Genomic DNA, 27044 nt, shown 5'->3' with positions numbered 1-27044 from the left:
GGGAGCAGCCTCCTTCCTCTAAGTTGTTTACTTCAAGTTCCTGACGGTGAAAGGTAGTGAGGCACTTTCATGCAAATGCATTTCAGTACAGCAGCAAAATGTTCCCGAGGATTTTATTTACCATTATGCTGCCTTTGCTGATCTCTGCCCACAGTGTTTCTTGGCTTCTCTTGTCAGCGTGCAGGTTCCCTGATGGATGTGCTGCAGGCAGGGAGTTGTGCAAGATGACGTGTAATATATTTGTAAGAGCTTGATTTAAAAAAAAAAAAAAAAAAAAAGTGATTTTGACATAATGAAAGCTTTGGGCTATTACTGTTGCCGATGGCTTTGTTTGAAACGTGGCAGCTCTGCCACAGCCCTAGAGGCTGCCTGTTTGCCAAGGGCCGGCAGGGCTGGTGGCTATAGATTTACAAGGTGAAAATGATGCCACAGGATGTTCTCTGCTCATCCCTGTGGGATGAGGATTTTGCCCCAGTGAGGATTTTGCTATTGAATTTAGCAGACTGGAGGTTGCCCCTCGATGCGGGTCTGTCTGAAGAGCCTTTGCGGTGGAGCTGTGTGATGAAAAACGCTGCATGTTGGTGAGGGGGTGCCCTGCGTGGACACACACCACCGTGCATGAGCACTGCCTGCTCTGCAAGACCCAGCACAGCCTCACCTAAAGCTGTGTTCTCCTCCCTCCATCTGCAGTCCCCATGTTTCAGAGCTGCTGCCTCCATGCTCGGCCTGGGCAGGGCAGCAGCAGCAGCCGACGTCTGTCCCTATTCCTGTATCTTGTCCCAGTCTCTCTGCAGGACAGTTCCCATCTCCCACACCAGCCCCCTGTGCCATTATCGCTCCTCCGGACCCTCGGTATCAGGTCACCGAGCGCCGGGCCGCGATCGGGGGATCTCTGCAACGCGAGCCCGCCTGATGCGGAGCAGCCGCCAGGCTAGCGCCGATCGCCATCTCCTCACCCCCTGCTCCTGTTGCTCGCGCTTCAGCAGCTCATGTAAATTAATCGCGGCGTTTAATTTCCTCCCGACCCACCTGCTGCTCTTGGCAGGCTCCTTTGTGGAGCGGGGGGGGAAGCAAAAGGCCAGCCCTGGCTTTGGGGGCTGTTAATGGGATGCCAGCTCCGTGGCTGTGGGGCCTGGGGGTGGCGCAGGGACACGGGGCCTCTCTCTAACCTCTGCCACAACGCCTGTGTGGAGCACAGACCTTTCTGAAGCAGACGATCCCTCACCCATCTCTCCAAGCTCCTGTGAAGCTGGAGGACGCTGCTCAGTGTGGCACCAGCGGGGTTTTTGTGTGTGTGGGCACAGCCCCACGGGGAGCGTCCCTGTGTGGGCCTACGCGAGCCGTGCTGTGGCTCCGCCGTCTGAGGCACTGCCAGCTGCCTGCAGGACAGGCAACAGAGACACCGTAAGGACACTTCAACCGGCATCAGGAGCTATCTGAGAGATGAGGCTGACCCCCAGCTCCCCACAGCTCCTTTCAGGCAGTTGCAGAGAGCAATGAGGCCTCCCCTGAGCCTCCTCTTCCCCAGACCAAACACCCCCAGCCGCTCCTCACAGGACTTATTCCCTAAACCCCTCACTGGCTTCACTGCCCTTTGGACATGAATGTCCCTGATTCCTGCAAACAAAAGACCTCTGGGCCTATTGTGTGGAGACACAAAGGAATTGATTTAGAGAACGACTTCAAACATGTGGCCAAGCCACCGGCCAGTGCTGCACCGCTCAAGTACACGGCCAAGGTGACCTGGCCTTGGGTCATAAGCTGTCTCCTCCACCCAGTGGAGGTGAAATTCACCTCTACCCAGCCCTCTGCTGCCACACGCTCTGATGGAACTGCAAGTGTTGGTTTGCTGGAAAGCAGTGATGAGAAGTCAAGAAACCCTGGTTTAGCCCATGGGGCACCCACCCGGTGCAGAGCAGCCGGTAGTGCCCTGTTGAAGGAGCTGTGAGCACCCAGGACAGCCCTGCCCCATCCCATCCTGGTTTCAGACAACAGTGAGATCAAGGTGTTTGCTGTCTAGCAGCAGCTCAGGGAAAACAAAAACAAAAACAAAAAACAAAAAAAAAAATCTGTATAGGGTAAAAGGGCAAAACCCTGGGGAGGTTGTGAGGTGGATTAGGAGCCAGGCGAGCACCCAAAGAGTGATTTCCCCCCACCTTGTGTAGCATTAAAATGGCAGGGATGGAGGGGAGGGGAATAAATCAGGCTTTTTCATCACAAAATGCTGGTTCTGCCCAGACAGAAACATCAAAGTCACCTTCCCAGTTCCACTCCAGTGCCCCTGTTTGCCCTGAAAGGAGGCGAAGCCACGCGCTGTGCTCAGCCCGGGTGCAGTAACACAGCTGATGCACACAGCTGTGCAGAGCATCCCATCAGGCACGTTACCCATGCTCACAACTCATTTTGGGCAATGCTGCCTCATTTCTCAGGCCAACTCCATCTGCACTCACCTCAGCCCTGCCGGGCTCCTTGCCCCAGGGCTGGCAGGACTCTCTGTGCACTCACTGCTAACTTCTATGCTGCTCGAGGTTTTTATTTTATGAAACAAAACCAGCCCATCAGTGAGGAAAATGAATCTTTATTGTTTTCTCTAAAAGCAGAATTCGAGGTACATGTTTCTTTTTTTCTTTTTTTTTTTTTCTTTTTTTTTTGTATGGTTTAGACGGTGGCTTTAAGGTGTGAATTGTCACCTCACAGAAACAACACAGAACAACCAGTGGAGGAACGACGAGCAAGTTTGACAATTGCTTTATCACGTAGTCCAAACATGACTTTTAACTAACGCTTTTGCCAGAGCTGGATTCAGGACAACATTAAAATCTCGCCTACTCAATACAGGTACAGTCATAATGAGGGGAAAAAGAACTACAAAACACAATTATTGCTGCTGTATCTGCATTTCTGTTTCCTTGCACGATGTTCTGTAATATGCTGGTAAAACATTTCTTAAATACCAGTATAATTAAGCATTTTTCATATAATGTAACCAACCAGCCAACCTCACTTGTTAAATGAGACTTCATCTGAGCACGACGACAACAAAAAGGCTGCCTTACAAAAATGGAGAGGTTTTTAGGACGTGTGATTGTTACACCTTTGAGACAGCGAGGATGAGATGCGCAGAAATGCCTGAACAGATTTTGTTTTCTGCGTGCTTTCAGTGCTGGCAGCAGCAGTGAGCCCTCACCTCTGCAGGGCAGCAGGCTGCTCCCAGCTGGTCCCGACGTGCTCAAGGCCCTGACTCCTCCAGCACTTGCACACATGCCCACCTTGATTCGTGCCTTCTCCAATTCCACCAAAAGCAGCCAGTGCACGCATTTGTGCTGAAGTCAGGCGTGTGCGTAAGCACTCAGGAGACGGGGCCCTAAATGGCAGCTAAAGCTGAGCGAGGGGAGGGGACCTACTGCAGCCATTTACACTTCAGAGGTGAACGGGTAGGCAGAGGAATAAACAACTCGAGCACGCATTGTGCCCATCCCTCGAGACCTGAAAACGGAAGATGGAAAATGATTTGCAGCACACTCACGGCTATTAACAGCTCAGTGCATTCAGCAGTGCCAGCATAAACAGCTCCTGTATGTCACAGGCACCAGCGTACTGCTGCACGGAAAACCCAGCGTGCAGGGGTCGGATCCACCCGCGTGGAGATGTTCTGCGGGTGATAGATCACGACTCCACCAGCTCCTGGTGAAGCCTGAAGACATCCATGAACAATATGAAACGTATGCTGCAACATCTGAAGGTGAAGTCTGAACACACCTCGTGTTATCTACTGAAAGGTCAGCTGGAACAACCATTTCATCACACAGATGGTTTGGGGATTAGTTACAGGGTCAGTCCGAACAATGCACACACACACATCGACCTGCAACAAAATTCTTGGACTAAACTTCTCTATAACTTACAAAGTATATAAAATGCATGATTTGACATTTAAAAAACCTCAGCCCTTTTGTAAGAAAACAAAACAAGGCCATAGGGATTTGTTTTGTTTTGAGCTTTAATCTGTTGTTTTTTTCAACAGCTTAAGTTCCTAGGCTAAATAAAAAATATAAACGGCACTCCACCACGGCCTTATAATGCAAGGAATAAATTAGCAAGAGTCACACTGTAAATCAAAATAAATAATTTCTAAATTACTTTTATTAAAAAATGGTCTCTTTAATTGCACAGTATTTTAATTTCTCAGTAGCAATGCAAAGTCAGTTGGGTGTTGTATTGTTCTAAATGCTTTAGACAGTACGGAAAGCATCATCTCGCTTTTTTTCCTTTTCAAGCTTCACACGTCAAAAACGTCAAAGTTGGTCAAACCAGCAACTGATGGGACTGACACGGGTTTTGGTAGCCTCGTGAGGTGCTGCGGCACCTCTCCCCCGGGCACTGCGTCCTCCCTCTGTCACCCCGCGGGGACAGGAGCCGCCGGCTCCCCGCTCCAAGTGAGGTACTCCGGTTTGCACCGACGGGTTTGGTATTTTTGGAGAAGTGTTCACCAGTAGCTACTACTTTCACAGCAGAAGGTCGGCAACGAGTCAGTGACAGTCCGCGTACTCGAAGGCTGCAAAAGTCCCCTTCATGGGCATCCCCAGGCTGGCACTCCTCCTTTTTGGGGTGTTCCACGAACACGGCAGCCCTGTGGCTCTCCCCGGAGCTGTTCTGCAGTGGAGCCCCGAGCTACAGTTCAGACATAGCACGGACAACGGGACACCTGAAAGGATGTGGCCTTACCTCAGAGCATTAGCGGTAGTTGGCAAGTGAGTTTAAGGTATTAAAAAACAAAACAACCAAACAACAATGTGACATTTCAGGATTTTTTTTTAAAAAAGACATCTTAGTGATTAACACTGTCGCAGCCCGGGCACGTTGAGCTCTAAGTCAGGTATCCACGGGGCATTTTAGGAACTCTAAATATTGGCAACACACTTTGTATACAAAACTGCTGTGGGCAGATGCCAAATGTCAACGTGCGCTCAAAACACCGTGTATCTACACACCATTACTGAGGGAGCTATGATGGCTTGGATTGTATTTAAAAATACGGAGTTTCTGCTAAGTATCAAAACAACTCTTGAGTAGTGAAGACAAGGGTAAGCGCTGCCCTGTTTTTAGGGGTGGGACAGGGCAAGCTGTGCTTTATTCTCTGTAACCCCAGCACTTGCAGCAAAGACAATGTTACCGAGCCACCTTTTGCTGTTTAAGATGCTGCGGTTCAGTTATTTGCATCAACACAACCACACCGCCAGGCGCAGTACTGAGCAGTACCACCGTGGTCATGCCTAGCACTGGTTTCCTCTCCACAGGGTGTGAAATACACAGACCGATCTCCTCCTCGAGGGGGAGGTCGCACACACCTCCTCCTTCCCTCTGCTACTCACATCAACAACAAAGGAAACACCACGGCCAACGCTTTGTCCACTGCGTGTTTCCTTTACCCAAGGGCCTAAGGGGAACTAGCACATCATTGCACAACACTGAGAACCACCGAATATCCCCCGTTCTTCTACTTTTAAAGCATTTTCAGTGCTTCAGCACAAAGCACACAACATACGGTAAGGATTCCCCACCCAGCACCACGCTTCTTGGCACGGCGGCGCTGCTCGGAGCCTTCTGAGGCTCGTGTGATGGGCAGGAGATGAAACGCCTCGATTACACGCACACGCTTCTGTTGGCCTTCAAGGAATTCATCTTTTGGCAGAAGGGAATTCCTACATAAGAATGAATGTAGAAACTCACCAAAAACACAAACACAGGAACTGCAGTACTAAAGCAGCTGCACCTACACTACGGTGTAGTACTTCAGTGTAATTCAGTTTTTAAAAAATCTTAGAGTACGACTGAGACGAGACCCATTCACCACTCCAAACCTCAGCGCGAGCGCTGCATCAGCCTCTAGGTTCAGACAAGCTCTACGGACAGCGACCCACCACACCACGGGACAAACTACTGCCAAGCAGACAACTCAGGCTAATTATGTACAGCACCTCCTGTATTGTCACAGGGACAGGCGAATGCAGATCCCAGGCCAAATCAGCAGTAAAAGCTGTCTGGAACACTACTTCCTGAATTAGTTTGCTGAACACGGTTCAGATTATTGGATATGTCTATAAGCACAATGCTCTTTAGAAGCATTTACTGTATACCCAAATCCTACTCGCCGCAACACATGGTGTCGCGCAAGTAGTGAAAATGTCTTCGTATTCAAAGGTGCTTGGACATCATTTTCAGGCAGCATTTTACCTTTATTTTAGTGAGTTTACACTACAAAGATTTTAGAAGGAAGAAGATGCCAATAGTTTCTTTCTTTCTTTCTTTCTTTCTTTCTTTCTTTCTTTCTTTCTTTTTCTTTTTAATATGTGAAATTGAGACAGACACCTAAATAAATATCTATTTTTACTCACCTAACTCTATTCTATGTCTGAAAACTCTAATTTTCCAATAAGGGATAAAATGTTGCCCAAAAGACTATAGTTATATGTTTGTGTTTCTACTAAATCTACAAATCAAAATAGTTCTCAGTTAAAAAGATACAATTTGTATCAACAGTAAAAGGTACTTTCTGGTTCTTCAGGGCCTTTAAATTCCAGCAAGTGTACCAAAATTATCAGCAGTAAACTAGTGGTTTTGTAACACTGAAAAACATTACAATGGATGGAAACCTAAAACTGTAGGTAACTGACTATGTCACGTTAAGTACAACTGACATCAATTGCAAGATCTATTTCTATTTTATATATATATATATATATATATATAAAAGCTTATGAGGTGCTAGTAAAACCCATGACTTTAACCAGAAATATCCCTTACTAGTACTAAAACAGACTTGTTTTATCTGTTTCTAAAACTCTACACTATTTGTGGCAAGAATCAGGCCTCCATGATGCAACAGGCCAAGGACTAACCTCAGGAACACGTACAGCCTCTTCTCTCCCCGCGACCCTCCCTCCCCAACCGAAACAGAAAAGACAAAAAGTTTAAGTTATTATTTTGAGCTACAATATCATTACCATAGTGCAGTTAATAAACGTTGCATATCCTCAACACACAAACCCTTTTCAGGCCAGCCTTGATAAATAGCAAGAAAAAAAACCAAAAAAACAAAAAACCAGTATCTTAAATACAAAACTTGCATTGAGATAATTAAATTCATTTAAAAACAGGTAAATATTTTATGAAAAGCGTATTTTATCCAGTACACTGGTGCAGCAATACAAAGAAAAACACATAAAACAACTAAACAGAACCCTACGAGATTTCAGGCCCCTTTCCACTGACCAGGAGTACAGGAAGCTGGAAAACAGCACGTGGGAATTGAAACCAGGTGGCCTGTTTCTAGGAGGTACTGAGTGTTTGCAGTTTGTGGCAGGTTCAAAGGGGGCTGCAAATTCTCAGCACCTTTGAAAATCAGGCAGTAAGGCTTTCCACCTTATCCATAAATTAGTAAAAAATAAAAATAATAATAAAAAAATTGTCCTCTGATTGCATTTGATCTTACTCATCAACTGCATCAACAAAACATGTAACTACTTAAACAAAACAAAGAGCAATGAAAAGTGCCATACTATAAATTACTAATATATCGTTACCCATTTCACCGTTAACTGGTAACTCAATTATTCGTTTAAAAAATAAAGTCAGTGCTGTAGTAAATCTTTGTTTCCTATAAATATGATTATAGCACAAAAAAAAAAGCCCACAAAAAACAAACAAACAAACACGGTGTTGTAAAAAGTTCAAAAACTTGGCTTGAAAATTGTCTGCTGGAAGAAGCAAAATCCTCTCTCTGCAGGTCGTTTTGACACCACGCAGCCCAAGGACAAACATCCAGCAAGTTAAAAAACAAAACCGAAAGTCGCAACAACATGTAACAAGGATAGAAAGTGCTGCATATAAACCCCTGATGCACCAAAGATTATAACCAGAGACGACAGATTTTTTTTTTTTTCATATATATATATATATATATATTAATTTAAACTGGAGCATCCTCCAGCCATGAAAATAGCCATTTAAAAAATTTTCGAACTAGAACACAAAACATACCGGGTCCTTCGGATGCACGGGGCTATACATACAGACTCCATGATACAGCATTTCACATAAATGGATTACTATTATAACCTCCTTGCTGAGAAGGAGATCCCAAATGCTATTGTAGCAAACCTCCCTCAGCATTAGAGCTGAGCTGAAAAACTACTAGACACCACAAAGATGCATCATCTCTCAATAACCTAGCTGAGACTTCTCCACTAAGATGGCTGCGGCGAGCTGCTGCGCGTCCGTCACGTGAGGGTTCTTCTTCATGACAATCCTCACCAGGTCGGGGGGGAAGATGTTGCACAGGTTTATGTAAACCTTCTCCCTGGTGTCTTGGTGCCTCGGGGGGTCTTGAGGGATCCCGCAGTAGGGTACGCGCCAGGCCTGGTCCTGCTGTTCGGGCAGGCTTTGGAAGGCAAACTGCTCGTAGCAGGGCTGCGTGGGGTTGCTGGGCAAGGAGTAGGTCTGGCGGTAGCCGTAGGCATCGACCCCGTAGCTCTGCCTGTCCCAGCTTCCAAGCCCGTCCTGGCCAGCGAAAGGCTTCCTGTGTCTCAGTGGAGAGCTGTCGTACAAACGCGAGTCCGAAATGCTGTCGATTCGGGTGGACACGAGGGCTCTCCCCAGGTGCATGGCCTTGGAGTGCGGCGAGCTCTGCGAGGCCGGGTAGTCGCTGGGGCAGCTGGAGCGAGCACCCACGGCGGGGTGCTGCAGGTGCACAGCCATGTACGGGATCGGAGGTTTGTGGTGGTGCTTTGGTTCTTCGTGGCTGTAGCTCTGCACTCGGGCTAGAGGCTCGTGGTAGCTCTGCAAGAAGGGCTGGGAGTTAAGGCGGCCGTGGGGGTGCATGTGCTGGCACTTCAGGTTCTCCTCCAGCTGCGGGTCGGGCGAACTCATGTAGGAGCGGTCGCTGTACCCCACGTAGGAGTCGCTGCTGCCACAACTGACGCTCCCCTCGCTGCTGCAGTCAGAAGCCACGGAGCTGATCCTGTAATCGGTGTCCAAGGAGAAGCGCCTCTCGGGACTCCGTGGACCAGATATACTCAGATTCGAATACGCATTCAGCATGGAGTAGTACCCTACGTCCACGGGAGACTCACATTTTGGATACTGGTCGTAAGGCATTGGCGTTCCGTGATTTTTGGTTGCCATCATCACCGTAGGAGGATATTGTCCCTGTGGTCGTTGATCCTGAGGTGGGAAATGAACTCCAGATGGAAGGCCGTTGGTTAAAGGTGCAGTGCTTTGGGGTTTTGCAGCAGAGGAACTTGGTATGCTAACTAAGGAAGGTACAGACCTGGTTTCCAATTTGTTTTTGGTGGGAAGCTTTTCCTCCAAGTCTTGGTAGACTTGAGTCCTTATACTAGGATCCGACTGCCTCTTCGGAGCGGCACGCTTAAGCTCAGAAGTGCCATCACTCTTAGTACTACAGGGAACACTATTGCTTTTTACCAGTCCTCCTTCACTTGTAGTTTTGGCAGCTGTGCTTCGAGACATGGCACGAAGCTCATCAGCTACAGATCGCTGAGGCTGATTTCCTCTTTCTGGATGATAGTATTTGCACTTGTGTCCATAGGTACATTTCTTCCCTGTTAACACAAACATAATGAGATTAAGAACATGATGTAAAATCTGTTAACTGTTAAACAATGAAAGTGCCTCTCATTTAAAGTTTTGCTGACAATTTGAAAGATTGATCAGAGCACCTCTCCTATGAAGACAGATAGAGGGAGTTGGGGTGTTCAGCCCGGAGAAGAGGGCTCCAGGGAGACCTTACAGCGCCCTGCCAGTACCTAAAGGGGGCTACAGGAAAGCCGGGGAGGGACTTTCTATTAGGAAGTGGAGTGATAGGACAAAGGGGAATGGCTTTCAACTAAAAGAGGGTAGGTTTGGATTAGATATAAGGAAGAAATTCTTCACTCAGAGGGTGGTGAGGCCCTGGCACAGGCTGCCCAGAGAAGCTGTGGATGCCCCATCCCTGGAGGTGCTCAAGGCCAGGCTGGATGGGCCTTTGGGCAACCTGGACTGGTGGGAGGTGTCCCTGCCCATGGCAGGGGGTTGGAATTTGATGATCTTTAAGGTCCCTTCCAATCCAAACCTTTCTATGTTTCTAAAGAGATCTTGCAAATGGTTTTGTGTGACACGGTGAGATCTAGGATCTCCTTTCTTGTATTGTCAGTAGAAGAGGCAGTGGTAATGTGCTGAAGCAACTGCTCTAGGAACACAGACCAACACCACCAGCAGCATTTTGAGCTGAACACGATGCCATCTGTGCGTATGCACACACTTGCTGTATTGTGCTAAGGAGACACACAAGTGGGAAACTTAACATGAAAATCATACTCATAAGAGCAGCAAACGTTCAGCTCAGTCAAGATGCTGGTGTGCCTGTAAGGAAGGTGAGTAGCTAAACGTCAGGCTGCTCGATCCATTTTCTGGCAGAAAACTTGGATGTGCTATAGACAAAGCACGTTACAAAATGGTTTTTTGGAGACTGAAGAATTTAGGTGATGTTTTGGATCTCGTCCTACCAATGATGAATGAAGTTACTCCTTTAGTTCAACTGGTACACAGAAATGTTCTTTAGCTAGCACATGAAAAAAAAATCGCTTTGGTCTCCACTAACTCCAGTGCTGAGCTTTTCAAACATTCTCAGGCTAAGACAATAATGTAAGAACTTCTGTTTAAAAGTTTTATTTTTGGCAGCATTAAAGTAAAGCAGGAGTTCAGTCCCCAGCCCCAGCAGTACAGAAAGCGCATGGATAGAAGAACAAATTACCATATGGACAAGGTTGCTTCTTATGTTCTGGCACAATAGGCTTCTTCCTAAGAAAATTGTCCAGACTTGGGCCATGGCGGCCAAGAGGATCATCAGGAGGCATAAATCTATAAAGCAACAAAAAAGTGTTACAGAAGCAAATGCCTTTTCATATTCCTCATGCAATGACCAAGAACCTCACAACTGCGTCCCACGCCGTAAGCTGCCATGCTATCATCTTTAAGCCTGGGTACTTTCAGAGCTGCTTTGAAATCAGCTGCAGCTCTTGATGTCCCTGTCCTGCAGCGATGCAAGGCCACCTTTCTGCTGCGGGTACTACCTGAGAGACCAGTCATACAAACAGACTGTGGACACCCCTCGTTGGCTTCAGGCACCTCTAGTCTGGCCCAGCTGACTGCTCTGCAGCAGGGCAGGGCTGCTCACAACCCATTCCTAAACCAGTGGAAGGGAAGCAATTTCCTAAAACACCACAACTAGATTTGCAAAACTGTGCGGATTGAAGTCTTTTGACTTTGTCAAGGTCAAAAGAGTGTCAGAGTCTTTTTCATCATCACTGAGGCACTCAAATACAAGTGTCTGCTTGGCAGAGTACTGAGACCTTCCCACTACAAAAAGACACCAGTATTCATTGCAAGTGACACTTACGCATTTACAAGAATTTACAAGAATTTACAAGAGGTGGATCAAGGTAGATGGTTCAACTAGAGACCTCCTGAGGTCCACTCCCATGTGGGTCGTTCTATGACTTTATGATTTAGGGGTCTAACCATAGGCACCCCAAAATTCTGGCTCAGTACATCAAGAAAACTGGAATACAATACTGTAACATACATACAATATAGCATATACATTGGCATACACCAGAAGCAGCAAATAATTTTACAATATAAAGATATAAACATATTGCCATAAAAAAGTCTGGCAAAAATAAACAAGTTCAAGTACTTTTTATTCAGAACACCAAATCTATGACAAACTATTCCTTCTATTTTCCTGCATGTACTTAGTGATTTGGGTTGAAGATAAAAAATCCATACACGTCTTCAAACTGTCCTTTCCTCAGTTATTTTACTTATAAGGATGGAATGACTTACTTGTCATTAACAAATGAATACATCAGCAAGCGTTCATCTATGAACTTCTTCCATTCGGGCTTCTCATTAGCTAGATCCCTGTAGTTGTCATTAGAAACAATGATGCCATCTGACTCGAAGGCCAGCTTCACTATGAATCGGTCATCGTAGCATACCACCCTTCTCCCTTGCACTCGGCGGGACGGTGTGAACACAAGAATCTTCTCTTTTTCTAATTTACGCAAGATCTCTTGATCTACAAGGAATACGAATTAAAGGTCAAAAAATAAAAAGAAAGTAAAGAAAAAGATGTTTGTTTCACCTCTGAAGACATTAGATTTTAGGAAGAAAACCCAAGCATTGAGGAGTAACTATGTCTTAAAAGGCTACAGCCCTGCAGAAGATGTCTGATGTGTGATACTTGAAGTTACAGGCAGCAACCAACCAGCAACACTTTCAAAACCAAACCAAAGCAAACGAAAACCTTCCACTACCCAACATTTCTCTAAGAGCAACACAGGGGACCTTGTTCACTTCGCTGTGGTTAAAAGAAACACTGCTTACCAAAACTCGTGTGAAAAACTCTTCTGCTTGAGGGAAAAAAGTCTTAAATCTTACTCAATGTCAGTGATTAGGAAGATTACACCCAGCTTACAGCCAAAGGTTTTCCGTAACTGAGCTCTGTGGTAATGATACAACTCTTCCATCCTGTTGTGGTACCCCGCCAGCAAGAAACATCTTTTGCAACAACTTCAATAGCTTAAATAAATAGATCTGCCTCGTTAAAGTCTCTCCCCATCATGAGCAGGGTATTCCTGCTACCCACAAAGACTAGAAAACTTACGTTTTGTACAAACACTCAGGCTCTTCACAATTTTTAGTAACATCTGCTAAAAAGCCTTCTGATGTCATCTTGTAACCATATAAAAAAAGGAAGCAGAATTTTTATTTTTTATTTTTACTGCCAGTATTGGCTCAGAACTTATCTTTCACTGTAGAGTTTTCAGTGTTATGTATGAAGTCTTAGCAAACCCAAAAAAGGTTTCTCTTCATTCTGCTGAATAAGTGTTTAACATTTGATGTAATTCCTTCCTGTCCTACGCAGTCCTTCAGTCACCCCTCCAAAAGCATCCTCTCTTTCTTTCTGTTGAACCTGGAGACCCTGGGGAGCTCAGACTGCCAAGGAGGTGACCTGGACTATGACTCTGGATGTAGCACCAGTGCACAGAGTGCTGGGGCACCCCTTCATTCTTTTGTTTCTGCTAGCTATCACTCTCCTCAGAGCAGACAAGCTACAAAAGAAAAATAAGCAGAAAGCTAGGCGACACCTACAACTGCAGAAGACACCTGCATGGTGAATATGAGTCATGGCTTTTAATAATGGTTTAAATCTCAAATAACTCAGCTGTTTTGTAGCACAAGAAACTTGACAGGGAACGTGTTCCACCCAGAAAAAAAAAAAGACTCCAATACAGCACTGATATTACAAATAAGCAATATATTTCATGCAAGCATTTATCTGCTTACTAGAAAAAAACACAAGATCAGAAATGATGTCCAGCCTTTTTGTAGGCATTTTTCTCCCCATTTGGTAGATGATGAGCGAGAGTCTGAAGGAAAGTGATTTCTCCCCATTAAGAAAGAACAAAAAATCTGTCAAGTATAAGAATGACAGGTTGTACTAAGAAAAATGCAGTCATTACATAGTCCAAGAAGTTTCTTGGACAGTCTAGAGCCATTAGTAAGTCATTTGAGACTTTTTCAAAATTCCAGATGGCCAAGTACTTCAGATACCTATCTCCAGAAACGGAGTGTCAGCACAATGTATTTCGCAAGACTGTTGGCCAACAGGCTCCCTGCGTCCTGATACTTTTGTTCTACAGAAGACACAATAAACTGCTTTGGTTTTCCTTCCATTTTCAGGGTCCATGATGACATGCAGGAAATTATTTTTTTGTGGTAGACAACTGGTCAACTCTGTGACTTCCTACTTGCTTGAAATTCCTTTATGGGTTTCTAGCCCTAGCCACAGCTCCAGCAGATGTTATGTTTCAATTCTAAATAGTCAACTCTTAATTACTTGGCCAATGCTCTTCTCATACCTCAAACACTAGTACAGTGACACAACTTGATCAAGACCAGCTCTTACGACAGGGAATATGTCTTCTTTCTCAGGGTATGGTTTTCTGTATTATCTTTGCAATAGTCTATAGCAAACATTCACCTGACTACCTTCAAGAGAAAGGCTCCACTCTGCCTCTGCTGAGGGGATGACAACAGCTTTCCAAATGCTTTCTTACACTAACATTGCATGCTCTTGTAGCAATAGGGCAAATGAAACAAAGAGTTGTAAAGACCTTTCCAGCTCTTCAGAAATGCACGTGCAAATCAAAGCATGCTTCTATATTCTTTTAGAAGTCATAGCTACTGTTCTCATAAGCTTCTTTTCCTTTGCACCAGGGGAGGTTCAGGCTGGAAATTAGGAGACATTTCTTTTCAGAAGGAGCAGTCAGGCACTGGGACGGGTTGCCCAGGGAGGTGGTGGAGTCACCGTTCCTGGGGGTGTTCAAGGAAAGGTTGGACGTGGTGCTTGGGGACATGGGTTAGTGGGTGATATTGGTGGTGGGGGGATGATTGGACCAGATGATCTTGGAGGGCTTTTCCAGCCTTAATGGTTCTATGATTAAAACGGGAAAAAAAAAAAAAAAAAAAAAAAAGCAAAAAAAAAGCCCTAATTCCCCTCTGTTTCAACTTTAGGGCAGAAGGGGGACAACTCTCCATACTCCATACAGAACAAAGAAGCTGGATAAAGAAGTAAATGCCTCTACAGCTTTTTTTTTTTTTTTTTTTTTTAATAAACACATTTAAAACAGACATTTTCAAAAGCTTTCTCACTTGTTAACCAGAATGTTCAAAAGGAGAACTGTTCCCTTTCTGCTGGGATCATTCCTCACTCCCGGCGCAGGGCAGTGACTCACCGCAGGTGACTGGCAGACAGGCCGGGCTGGCAGACTGCTCACCACAAGAGCCATCGCTTGGTGAATCACTGCCTTCAAACCTTTGCTGCCACCGCTACATGGGCGGAACAGCTTTAAAAAATGGCAGTAATGTTCTTGAAGAAATAAGTAGCAATATTAAGGGAAAATTTATAAGGCGAGCAGAAAGGGAGGGCTTGGTGATAACATTGCTTTGCCTTTTTCCTTCCTGAAGATTGTAATGCAGTTGCTACACCAAAAATACCTTCTATTATAGTCTTTCATTTTTTATGATCTGTTCATCTGTGCAGTAGCATTCACATTGTACAAAGAATCAAACAAACCAGTAAAGGCAGAACAGAGCTTACCTGTGATGAGAGCATCAGGTCTTGACTGTTCTTTCCTCCATGCTGGCACAAACACTGTAACATCCTTATGGCCTCTTTCCAAAAACCAGTCTACTGCCAATTTGATCCCTCGACAAGAAAATACTTCTTTATTCCCGTGGCTGAAACACACATTAAAATTCCTTGTTATATGACTTGGCTTTTCTGTGAGCACACAAGGAACACAGTGAGACAGAAATCTCCCCGTCCAGCATCATGTTTTCCACCTGCTCCAGGGTTTCTGAAAGTAACTGGGCGTCAGTCTGAGCCTTGCCCAAACGCTGCTATCACTTGCAAAATGGTACAGCAGAGGGACAATGAATCTGCTGAATATTTTTAATATCTCTGCACAGACCAGAAAATAGGAAAAATATAAGCGCAGATGTTAAAAATCTTCACAGACCAACCAAAAATCTGGTGTATAACAACCCCCACAGAGACTTGGTAAGGGAAGGCTGAAACACACCATGAAAGAGTGCAACTTTTGGAGGAGATGCTGGCAATGAACACCGAGTCCCTGTGTGCACGGTGGCCTGAAGGGCCAGCAGGGAGCTCGGCGAGCTCCCGTCTGAGCAGAGGAAGAGAAGGGGGACTCCTAACCCCAGGGGGTGGCAGGAGCACTGCAAGACAAATTAGGCAAACTGGAGACTAAAATCAACAGGAAAAAAATAAGAATTTGCTTAGTGCTGCACTTAGGAAGGTGAAATTAATTGTGTGTTAAAAAAAACACGGAGAGACACAAGTTCAGCAGAATATGATCAGACACAAGCAAAACAAAAATGTGCGTCCATTGTGCAATAACTGTCTGAGGTAAGGCAAGGGATGCAATTATTTCATTTTCTGAAGGCAGATGAGTCCTCAGCTGACTTCCACATCCAATTTCAGGCACTGCATAATACGAAAGATGGAGAGAAACTGGAGAGGATCCAAAAGAAAGCAAAATGAAACCTATGGGGAAAGCTTGGAAGAACTTCATGTAGTTAATCTGGGAAAAAAAATGTCTTAATACGTTGGATGCAACTGAAACGTAAGACAGCAACCAACCATGGGCCTCCACGGAAAGTTTCTGGTCCCCGGGAGGCTGCAGGGGTGGCCTCTGTGAGGAGAGCTCAGAGGCAACCTGTGCTGGATACAGCTGGTACCAGCGTGCTGCCAACAGGCCTGCCAGGGAAGCTGGTGGTACCTCTGTGAAAATACACTTAAGAAAGGGCAAAAGCACGGCACAGTCGGAGGAGAAGGTAACGAGGGACCCCCAAGGCCAGAGGAGGAGGAGGAGGTGCTCTGTGGGAGAGCAGGAACCTCCCTCAGAGGGGCTGCAGCAGGGATGGGGCCACGCTGGAGCAGGTATAGCCCCAGGGGGACTGCGGCCTGTGAAGGGCCTGTGCCAGAGTGCAGGAAGAAAAACGTGAAAAGGAAGGAGCAGCACCCAGAAAGAGATGTGTCCATTTGTTGGTGCCACCCCCTGCACTGCTCACCGCCTCACAGAAGGGACTGAACCTCCTGGGGAGGAGAGGGGCCTGCAGTGAGCGTGGGGATGAGAAGCAGGGAGGAGAGGTGGTTGACGTGAAGGGAGTGTGGAAAAGATAGACATTTTCCCTCATATCTTAATGTTTGTCTTTTTTTATTTTCCAGTATCTGAATCAGTAATTAGATAATTACCACAGAGGTTGGACTAGGTGATCTTTGAGGTCTCATCCAACCTAGACGATTCTGTGATAATTGTTAACTGGTTATAAACTGAAATAAATTCCCCTAGTTGAGACTTTTCTGACTGCAACAGTACTTAGTTAGTGATTTCCCTGTCATTATTTTGGGTTTTCTTGCTGCTGTTCCTCCTGTTTTCTCCCCTGTCCTGCCGTGGGGTGGTGCTGAGCAAGCAGCTGGCTGGGTGCTTGGCTGCCAGCTGGGGCCAGCCCATCCCGGTCCCACTGGGTAGGGACAGGAAAGTCACCATAATGTGTGTAAGGAACAGCCAAGCAATGCACTAGAAAACCCCTTCTAATCAATTAACGGGACAATCTGCCTAGGGGTGTTTTGAGATCTCCTCACGGGACACGTTTAAGAACAAGCCAGATGGCTCCTCTGGGGCTGGCCCAGGCTGTCTCCACATACAAGGAGGCCGGCCGTTTTTCTAAGGTTTTCCCAACCCCACAGGTCCATGAAGCAGAAGAGACACACAGGCAGCAGGCCACTAGCTTTCACCTGACAGGTTGTTGCATACACTGCATCACCTGCTTTTCCAGAAAGGCAGGAGGTATTTCATTCACTGAGGAGCGGTTTGTGACGGGGACAATATGATGACACACTTAAAGGTTCCTACTTTCAAGTTGCTAAGTAAAGATAAACACAATAAAAGTTATTAATTTTTTTTTTTTTTTGGTAGAACCATTCCAAAGTATCAGGTATTTCTACCTTTCTAAACCACAGCACTGCCACATGTTCCTTGATAGCTTGAGTGAACTTGAGTTCCTGTGCACTGGATGAAGTGCTACAGGAATAGTGAGGAAGAAAATGAGGAACTGTGTTCAGATTCCAGAAGCCCGCACAGGATGTGGCCTACACCTTCAGAGGTGTCTAAAGGTGGTGAATCGTGGCTAACACCTCTCACAAAGCACAATCCTCAGCAGAGGCTGTGTTGAAGGTCACAGGCCCAAAAAAAAGAAGAAGAAAAAAATAGAAAAAAAGAAGACTAGCACATCTCTGTTTTAAGGAAGTAATTGCATTATTTCCTCTCCAATGATGCTGGAAACAGGACCTGGGGAATGTAAATCACATACCAAGATACTGCAGTGGCTGCAGACTGCCACAATCAACGTTTGCAGGTTTTAGCTGGCACAAGGAACTCTCTAAGGATTGCTCAAGTCCACCTCCTTGCCTACAGGGCTATACTAGGAAAACTGTAGGGCGCAAGAGATTTATTACCTTAACAGCCTGTTTAGCTATGGGTAGAGACCTCTGCAATAGTACTTTCCTTGTTTGGTAGAGTAATATAATGTAATACACCATTCCATTGTAATAACACAGTAATAATAAACTACATACAATAATTTTTTTCTAGGCATCACTTTATATCATACAATTATTCTTGTATTTGTTTAGCTGAAAGAGCAGTATGTGTGTATTTTGTAACTTCCCAGGAACGGGAAACCAAACCATGCAGAGATGCATCACGTTTAAAATGCACACACACGCACAGAAAAGAAATGGCCAAGAGTATTTCCAGCCATGGCAAATGTAATTACACCTCCCTGCGATAACACACATGCAGGACTCCTGGGTGTGTTCAGAGGGCAGGCCAAGCAGCATGCTTTTATTTCTGAGGAGTGATGCGAGGTTTCTTCCCTGCACGCATCAGCCAGCCTCCCTTGTGGAGCCTGATACAAGAAGTTACTGCTCCTGCTATCAGCACATCATGTGCAGCCATGCACATATTGCAATCCATTTTAAAACAGTCAGGAAGGGTTTCTTCCAGCTACTAAATTCCAGTGAAATCACCGTGCTGATATTACTCCAAACAATCTCCATGGTTTCAAATGGATAAAACCACTTTTCGCTCCTTACGGTGAAGCAGCGTTTTGTTAGAGTACGCTTTAGTAACAGTATGAGCAGTATGTTTCTCCCCATAAATCGGATAAATCACTTCTGGAACGAAATCCTGGCCTCTCTGAAAGAAATGAAAATTCTTTCCTGCTGCTCTCGGCTGGGTTGGAATTCAAGCCACGCTGTTCAAGGCAGAGCAAGGATCAGGCAGTTCAGCTCCTCAGCTTTCTCTTGCCTAACGCAGACCTTTGAAATATTCTCACCCAGAGCATAAATTTGAAATATACGTAAACTCTACATAACAGAAATGGGAAATATATTACAATACATACAAGCTTTTCAGCATTGCTGAGCAAGTGGATTTACAGCTCACATAAGTCTTCGCATTTTTTTGCTTCTCTTCAAAGGCATGCCTAAACTAGTATCTGAATTGATAAACTCCAAAAAAAAAAAAGAATTATTAGTGAAAAACTCTGAAAAATGTGATTAAAATTTGTTATTTTCTCCTGTTTTGTGGTTATGCAGATTTGATGCTCTGCTTTTTGTGATCTTCATGCTTCACCAGCTTTATGATATATCATGATGAAAAGACCGAAATCATGTTAATGGTTAATTATATATTAAAAAAAAAAACAAAAACTCTTCCAAATATTACAAGTATTTGGAAGCTCTGGGCAGTCAGGATAACAGCAGTAGCAAATTAGTGTATTCTGCTTTGTTTCTGTTTGCCGACTGTATTTAAACTACTGCTGCAAGTTAAAGGAAAGTAAAGAATATTCCTTACGAAGTATCTATTACTCTTTCATACCCTGCAGGAATGATTTCCTTTTGTTACTACCTTTATGTTTGGCCTGTCGATAGATGTGGTTTTCTTTTTAAAAGAAAAAAAAAAGCTAGTAGTATTACACTGAACACTTCCTGAGCAAAATCAGACAAGCATTTCCTAGGCTGACAGAGGTAGTAGAAAAGTGGTAAAATATCTGATGAGAACATTTTCATTTTCTCTTGTTACCTTCCTAGCCCCTAGATTAGATTTTCAAGAGATTAAGTCATTGAAAGGAGTTACAGCATACTCCTAAAACCCTGACTACTAACAACAGTTGCAAGCCTTCTGCCATGCCCTAATCCAATATTCAACCCAAAATTTGGCTCAGATTTTGAAAGCTGCAGAATACATACTAATGACATTAGAGCTGAAAGCTGTAATAAGGTCTGGGGCAATTCATACACAGGCTTTTATCTCAGTGAATTCTGTACACAAGATACTTCACAGGTAAAAGTATATTTATTAAAAACCAAGAACAACAAAACTAAATCAGTCTAGCACATTTAGAGGCGATTTTCTTAAATTTAGAGGATTTTCTTCCATCATGTCATAGGGGGAAAGCAGTCCACAAGAGAGATAAGAATTTCCACCCTGGATGAATGACTCATTAGCCTGGCAGGCTGGTTTTATTGCTAACCTCATCCCTCCTCACCTCCCTTTTATTATTATTTCTATTATTTTAAATTTTGTTATGAAGCTCCACCAATTTCCTGACCAGAGTAATAATTTGTTCCAAAGTATTTCTCAATAACCTGAACCTTCCATCCTGCTCCTTATCAGCATTTTGCTGCAGATGTGAAGTGGATCAAACAGTTTACAATTTTTTTCTCCCATTAGGCAAATGACTGCAGCGCTTTGAAGTCTTTGAGGGAAAATGTTCTTGTCTCAAAAGCCTGTATGAAAACACCACTTCAGCTGCAGGATTTCCAGTGCTGGGGCACGGCAAGCGTTGGCACCAGCCAGACACGCATGCGGGTGCGTGACCAAGCCAGTCATGCACTCATCAGTCAGAGTTCAAAAGAGACAACGAGAAGTTACACTCAGAGCTGCCAGCAACAGGCTCCCATCCACATGATTGTTACTTGTTGGAAAAATATTTTTATCTATTGCTTAAAGCGGCTTCATCAAAATAATTTAAGAAACAAGTCAGATCATGGGGAAAAGGCTGCTGGTGCCACTGAGGGATGAACGTCTCAGCCAGTGCTGTTGTGACTACTGATCTCAGCAGCAGAGAGTCTGAGAAGAGGCTAATGCAGCTGAATTGTTGGTTAATTATCATAATATATAAGCAATTTAATTGCTAGATGGAAGCTACATCTGGCATAGAGGAGACAAAACCACTCCTCCTTTGGTTGACACTGCACGAAGATTTGCAGCTGTGGAAAAACTACACAGAGCAGGTATCAGCAAACCTTTTACTACAGCCAAATGACCTGCAATGCGATTAGCACATGTGGAGAGGACTCAGATACCTAAACAGAGACACCCAAAGGTGCCTCAGCCAGCATTGAGCATGTCCTGCACATCCTCCTGCTGAATGCCCCTCCTGAATAGCACTGGGACTGTCATACCTGCCAGCTGTGGATGTGCATTTCTGATACTGCGGAGTGCTGGAGGCAAGGCTGGGCAAGAAAGCTGTAAGAAAACTGTACAATTTCTGCCTTTCGTAAGTGGGAGCACATTTAACTAAAAAACAAAAAGGTCAGCATCTTCCTCTCCCATAGAAAAGTTAGGTATGCAATGGATATCTCAGGTGGCCCTGTCCTTGTGCAAAGATGTATCACCAATACAGGCTGGGGTTTTCCAAAAGGGAAAGCTGAAGTTCAATGCCTACATCATCTTAGAATCCTAAGGGTAAAGGTTTCAGAAAAACCTAATTACTCAGAATAAGATTCACTGATTTTAACCAGCAAACCCACATGACACATGATCAAAACTCCAGTTCCTTCTCCTACGTAATTCTGAAAGTGGTTGAATAAAAATTCTAACATAGCCAATTACATGCTTACCATTCTTGTCTTCATGTTGCTTTCACCACTAAGCACAGCAACAAGGATCAGACTTTCTTGTCTGTATGTTTTCAGCACAAAGTTTTATGTACATTTACATAAAACCTGTAACTCATTCTCCCTGTCAGTAAAGAAAGCGAAGGCACCCACAGCTGCCTTGTAAAGGTAACAAACATGGGACAGAAGCACATAAATTACACAGTGAAGGTTTTGCAATCGTCTTTGTAACTAACAACACTGTTCCTTACCCTGTACTCTTGCTGGCAAAAGGCTGACTTTGATTCCAGCAAAGAAAAGCATCACAGCAGTAACTAATTTTAGGCAATTTTCAGAGTCCCAGCCTTATCCTTGAAAAGGACAAGCAAAGGAAAAGGACTGTGTCAAATATGCTGCAGCATATTTTCTCTCTTCAGAAGGAACTCTCTGAAGCTCTGTGGTAGAGCCTTAAAAGGAAGGGGCAAAAACCCTTCAAAACCTTGTCCCTGCCACCTCATGGAGAAACAGGACCTTCTCCCTTCCACTCCAGACAAGGCAGCCTGGGATGCACAAAAAGTGGATCCAGGAGAGACAGCGGACACTAAGGTGAAGAGCTGATGATCGGTAGTTAGATGGGCAAAGATTACCTTCCTTTGTCTACCTCTGTTAAGTAAATGACAAATTTAGGTTAGCTTAAAGGTTCAGATGAGGATACAGAACTACTGTGGACTGAAACGTGTCATCTGTATAGTATCTGCTGTGCAGTTTGCGCTAAGTAAGGTGCTGAGTGAATTTCTATATAGTGAACAAATGCTTTTCGTCCTCTTGTGGACTAAAACTCTAAATTACAGTTGTGCATTACAATGCATACAAACTAGAACACTATTCTGCAGCATGGTCACATCTACACAGCTCTCTGCAGTGCCAGCATACATCACTGCACAGGTACGGTACGAGTGAATCCCAGGTTTCTACCCCACAGTCCAGCCTCACTCTCAGTTGTAGTAAACGTACAGCAAGAGCTCTACACCTGCTCTAGGGGATTATCCACCCTACTCTTCAGCTCTGATTTTAAATTTAGGGATATGCACACATGAGTCAGTCTCATCTGTAAGATTTTTCTAAGAAAAGAGTGTGTGTTTGTGATTTGAAAGGGGGGGAAGATTGCTTTGTTTTTACACTTCAAGCAATTCTTTAGACAGTATTGGAGCTTTACAATATGAAAGACACACGATGCATCTTACCAACTGTTCTTGGTTCAAGGCACGAATGACAAGCAATGCCACCTCAAAGCGTAAGGAAGATTTTCCAAGCATTAGTGAATGACTGGAAGCCCACTGCAGTAAGAGAGGGTTAGCAAGCTTGCTAAAGCAGCTTGTCTGGAGCAGCCACCAGACCAGACCAGCACCTAGACCAGCCAAAGTGAGTTATTCTGGCCCAAACCTGGATCTATGCTGCCCTTTATCCCCAAGGGACTCACAAATCTACCCACCATCACTTGGCTTTACGCAACCAGCTACACAAATACGAACATCCAGCCACATAATCAGGCAAGTCCTTCCTCCTTTGTTTCAGACCTAGTAGTTCGCCCAACCACCAAGACATCTGGCTTCATTTACAGGTCTAATGGAAAAAATAACCCTAATTTAGGAGAAAAAGAAGTCAGAAGGGAAGCTGAATCAACTCAGCTTGCAGCTGTGCTGTCACTAGATGAGGCGCAGGGAGGGAAGCATCACTTTCAGGCTCACCTCTCACTGACAGGAAGCCACCCCGTGTCCCTCCCTGGATGTGTTGTGCAACCATATCCCTAGACACGAAATGGAGACAGGGCTGCATGCAATCTCTGATGCTTCCAGAAGAGGACAGCTGTCTCACCCCACTTGTATTATCGGGCACTGCTCACCTCATCCTTCACCAGAACACCTCCCTCCGCCCCCTTTACACCAAACTGATCCCTTAAAGGAAAGCAATCAGTCCTTATTTAGAGTAATTATAATAGGAAATCATTATGTCCATGTCTTATGACAACAGAGGGATAAGAATATAGCTCAGCCTACCCATTCCTGTCAGAACATAAGAGAAAACCCCCTAGACTAGCTATTGCCTTGCTTTTCCTGCTTGCAGCTCCAAAGTGGGCTAGTTGGCAGCAGCTTGGAAAAGCAAAGAGGAAAGAAAAAAGACTGTGCCAGTTCACAGGTGTTAGGTACTCATAACAGTACCCTGGACATACAGAGATACAGAAATTCGAGTAAGATCATCTGAGCTGCAGGAGAATTCCTGTATCTTATATACAAACCAACAACATTCAAAGCAGTGGGAAAAAGCTGAACTCCTTCAAGTATGTTAAGTACCTATTAGCTATTTTCTCAAAAGGGAGAGGACCCATTCTGCAGGTAAACAACTGGTTGCATGGCTAGTGTCAGCAACAGGTGCACACATTTTCACAAACATGGGACCTTCTTCCATAATCAAGGACTGATCTCTAGCTGAAGATGGAATCTGCCTGCCCAAGCAGAACAAGCACATCTTTGCCAACTGGCTGAACAAAGCAGAACAAAAATGTCTTTGCCATCAGGCTGGCCAGAACTGCACAAGGCATGAGCAACCCAGAAGTTTCTAGAGTGCATTGATAACTTAACATTGCAGACTAAGGAACCAACATGGGAACCTTGCTGGATCTCATACTTACAAACAAGAACTGGTCAGGGATGTGAAGGTCAGGGGCAGCCTTGGCTGCAGTGACCTGAGTAGTGTTCAGGGCCTTTGAAGAAATTAGCAATGGAAAAAGCAGGATCACAACCCTGGACTTCAGGAGAGCAGACTCTACCCTGTTTAGAAGAATCCCATGGGATATGGCCCTGGGGAGAAGAGGCAAGTACCTTGTGACAAAAGATGTGAAAAAGCTGAAGGTACTCAATGCTTTCTTTACCTTGGTCTTTACTGGAAAGATTTGCCTTCAGGAATCTTGGTCCAAGGAAAGTCTGGAGCAAGGAAGGCTTCTCCTTGGCACAGCTCAGGGAACACTTCAACTGGACATTCCCAAACCACTGGGTCCTGACAGGATGCACTCAGCAGCGCTGGCCGATGACACTGCGAGGCCACTCTTGGTAACCTCTGAAAGGTCCTGGTGAGCATGGATGTTCCTGAGGACTGGTAGAGAAATGGGCCAACAGGAACCTCAGCAAGTTCAACACACAGAAACGCCAATCCTACAGCTGGGAAGGAATAACCCCAGACATCAGTACAGACTGGGGGCCACCAAGTATAAAAGCAACTCTGAGAAGAATGACTCTGGGGCTTCTGGTGTGCACCAAGCTGGCCACGAGCCAGCAGCGTGCCTTTGTAGCATGGAAGACCATCAGAGTCCTTGGCTGCATTTAGGAAAAGTGTTGCCAGCAGGTTGAGGGAGGTGATCCTTCTCTGCTTAGTCCTTGCGAGACACATCTGGTGTGCTGGGTTCAGTGCTGGGCTCCCCCGTATAAGAATAGATATGGGCATACTGGAGCAAGCCCAGTGAATGGCAACAAAGATAATTAAGGGACTGGAGCATCTGTCACACCAGGAGAGGCTGACAGAGCTGGGACTGGTGAACAGAAGGCTCGGGGAGATCTTATCCATATGTATAAATACCTTACAGGGAAAGAATAAAGACAACTGAAACAGACTTCTCAGTGGTGACCAGTGACAGTACAATAGGCAATGAGCACTAACAAAAATACAAGAAATTTTGTCGAAACATAAAAAAAAAGAAAAGAAAAACAACTTCCTTATAGCGAGGGCATTCAAACACTGGCCCAGAGAACACGTGGAATCTCCACCCTTAAACACATCTGAAACCCAACTGGACATGGCCTAGAATTGACACTGCTCTGTGCAGGGGACCGGACTGGAAAACCTCAAGAAGTCCCTTCCAAACTCAATGATTCTATCATATAAAGTTGGTGAAAAAGAAGTAAAGAGCTGTTAATTGGGTTCTTAGGTATAGACTAAATCAGTTAATATAATAGTTTTTCTATTTTAAGGCCCCATAGCATGCATAGGATGGACTCACATTTGGCCCATTTTATGTAGGCAGTCAAGGAGAATAGGAAGTCATAGCCTTATTACTTCAGGTAATAGTTGAATAAACATCAGGAAAAAGTGACTGATCTGGAGCTACTGGAATCTGTCGGGTGCAGTTAACGGGAGTAGTTGCACCTAAGTTCAGGCATCACGTTTGAACTAACACACAAGTGTTTTGGATTTCTGTAAAAGGCAGTTCAAATCCATTTTAGCATCAGAATAGTGTTTGTTCAACTGGACATAACTGCTTTACAAGTCAAGTTGAACAAGACTACGAATGACTCATCACATAGAAAAAACTAGTAATGCCCCATTTAGAAAGAAGCACTACAGAATCACAGAATATCCTGAGTTGGAAGGGTCCCACAAGGACCATTGACTCAAACTCCTGGTTCCACGCAGGAGCACTCAAAAATCACACCAGACATCTGTGAGCATGAACCAAATGCCTCTTGAACTCCAGCAGGCTCGGTGCTGTGACCACTGCCCTGGGGAGCCTGTCCCAGTGCCCGAGCACCCTCTGGGTGCAGACCCTTTCCCTAACCCCCAGCCTGACCCTCCCCTGTCCCAGCTCCATGCCGTTCCCTCGGGTCCTGTCGCTGTCCCCAGAGAGCAGAGCTCAGCGCCTGCCCCTCCGCTCCCCTCGTGAGGGAGCTGCAGGCCGCCATGAGGCCTCCCCTCAGCCTGCTTTGCTCTGGGCTGAGCAAACCAAGGGGCCTCAGCCACTCCTCATATGTCTCTGGACCCTTCACCATCTTTGTAGTCCTCCTTTGGATGCTCTCTAATAGTTTTATGTCCTTCTTGTATTGCGGTGCCCCAAAACGGCTCGCAGTACTTGAGGGTGAGGCGGCACCAGCACAGAGCAGAGTGGGACAATCCCTCCCGTCGACTGGCTAGCTTCATGCTCCCCTGGCTACCAGGACACACTGCTGGCTCATTCAATTTGCTGTTGACCAAAACACCCAAATCCCTTTTGTCCCCAAGCCTGTACGTACAGGCAGGGTTGCTCCATCCCATGCACAGAATCCATCTCTTGCTCTTGTTAAACTTCACACTGTCGGTGATCGCCCAGTTCTCTTATTTGTCAAGATGTCTCTGCAAGGCCTCTCTACCTTCAATGGAGTCAGCAGCTCCTCCCAATTTAGTAGCACCTGCAAGCTTACTCAAAACACCTTCAAGTCCTGCATCCAAGTCATTTATGAAAACATTAAAGAGAACCGGCCCTAAAATGGAGCCCTGGGAAACCCCACTAGCGACCTACAGCCTTTATTCCAGAAGAGTCTCACACCAACTTTTATTGCTATGTTAATATAACCACATCAGTTCGTTAGGAGACTAAAAATGTCCTTCTAAACTGTGCTGCCAGTAATCAGATAATCCCTATGAA

General features: G+C 45.1%; 1 protein-coding gene across 2 annotated transcripts in view; it reads right to left on the bottom strand.

The window, feature by feature from the left end:
• Positions 1–2562: 2562 nt before the first annotated feature.
• The window catches only part of ZC3H12C (zinc finger CCCH-type containing 12C), a 45683-nt gene continuing 21201 nt past the window's right edge, over positions 2563–27044 (bottom strand). For both annotated transcript variants that reach the window (XM_084497823.1, XM_084497824.1), the window contains exons 3-6: positions 15227–15366; positions 11905–12139; positions 10811–10917; positions 2563–9620 (exon numbers count right to left, since the gene is read on the bottom strand). In XM_084497823.1, the coding sequence (XP_084353949.1) occupies positions 8221–9620; positions 10811–10917; positions 11905–12139; positions 15227–15366 (1882 nt within the window). In that variant the 3' untranslated portion in view covers positions 2563–8220. The remainder of the gene's footprint in view (positions 9621–10810; positions 10918–11904; positions 12140–15226; positions 15367–27044) is intronic.

The sequence above is a fragment of the Aythya ferina genome (assembly GCF_964211825.1).
Source record: "Aythya ferina genome assembly, chromosome: 1".
In the NCBI taxonomy this organism is placed as follows: domain Eukaryota; kingdom Metazoa; phylum Chordata; class Aves; order Anseriformes; family Anatidae; genus Aythya; species Aythya ferina.
The sequence above is the reverse complement of the archived record's forward strand: the minus strand, read 5'-3'. Positions and strand labels throughout refer to the sequence as shown.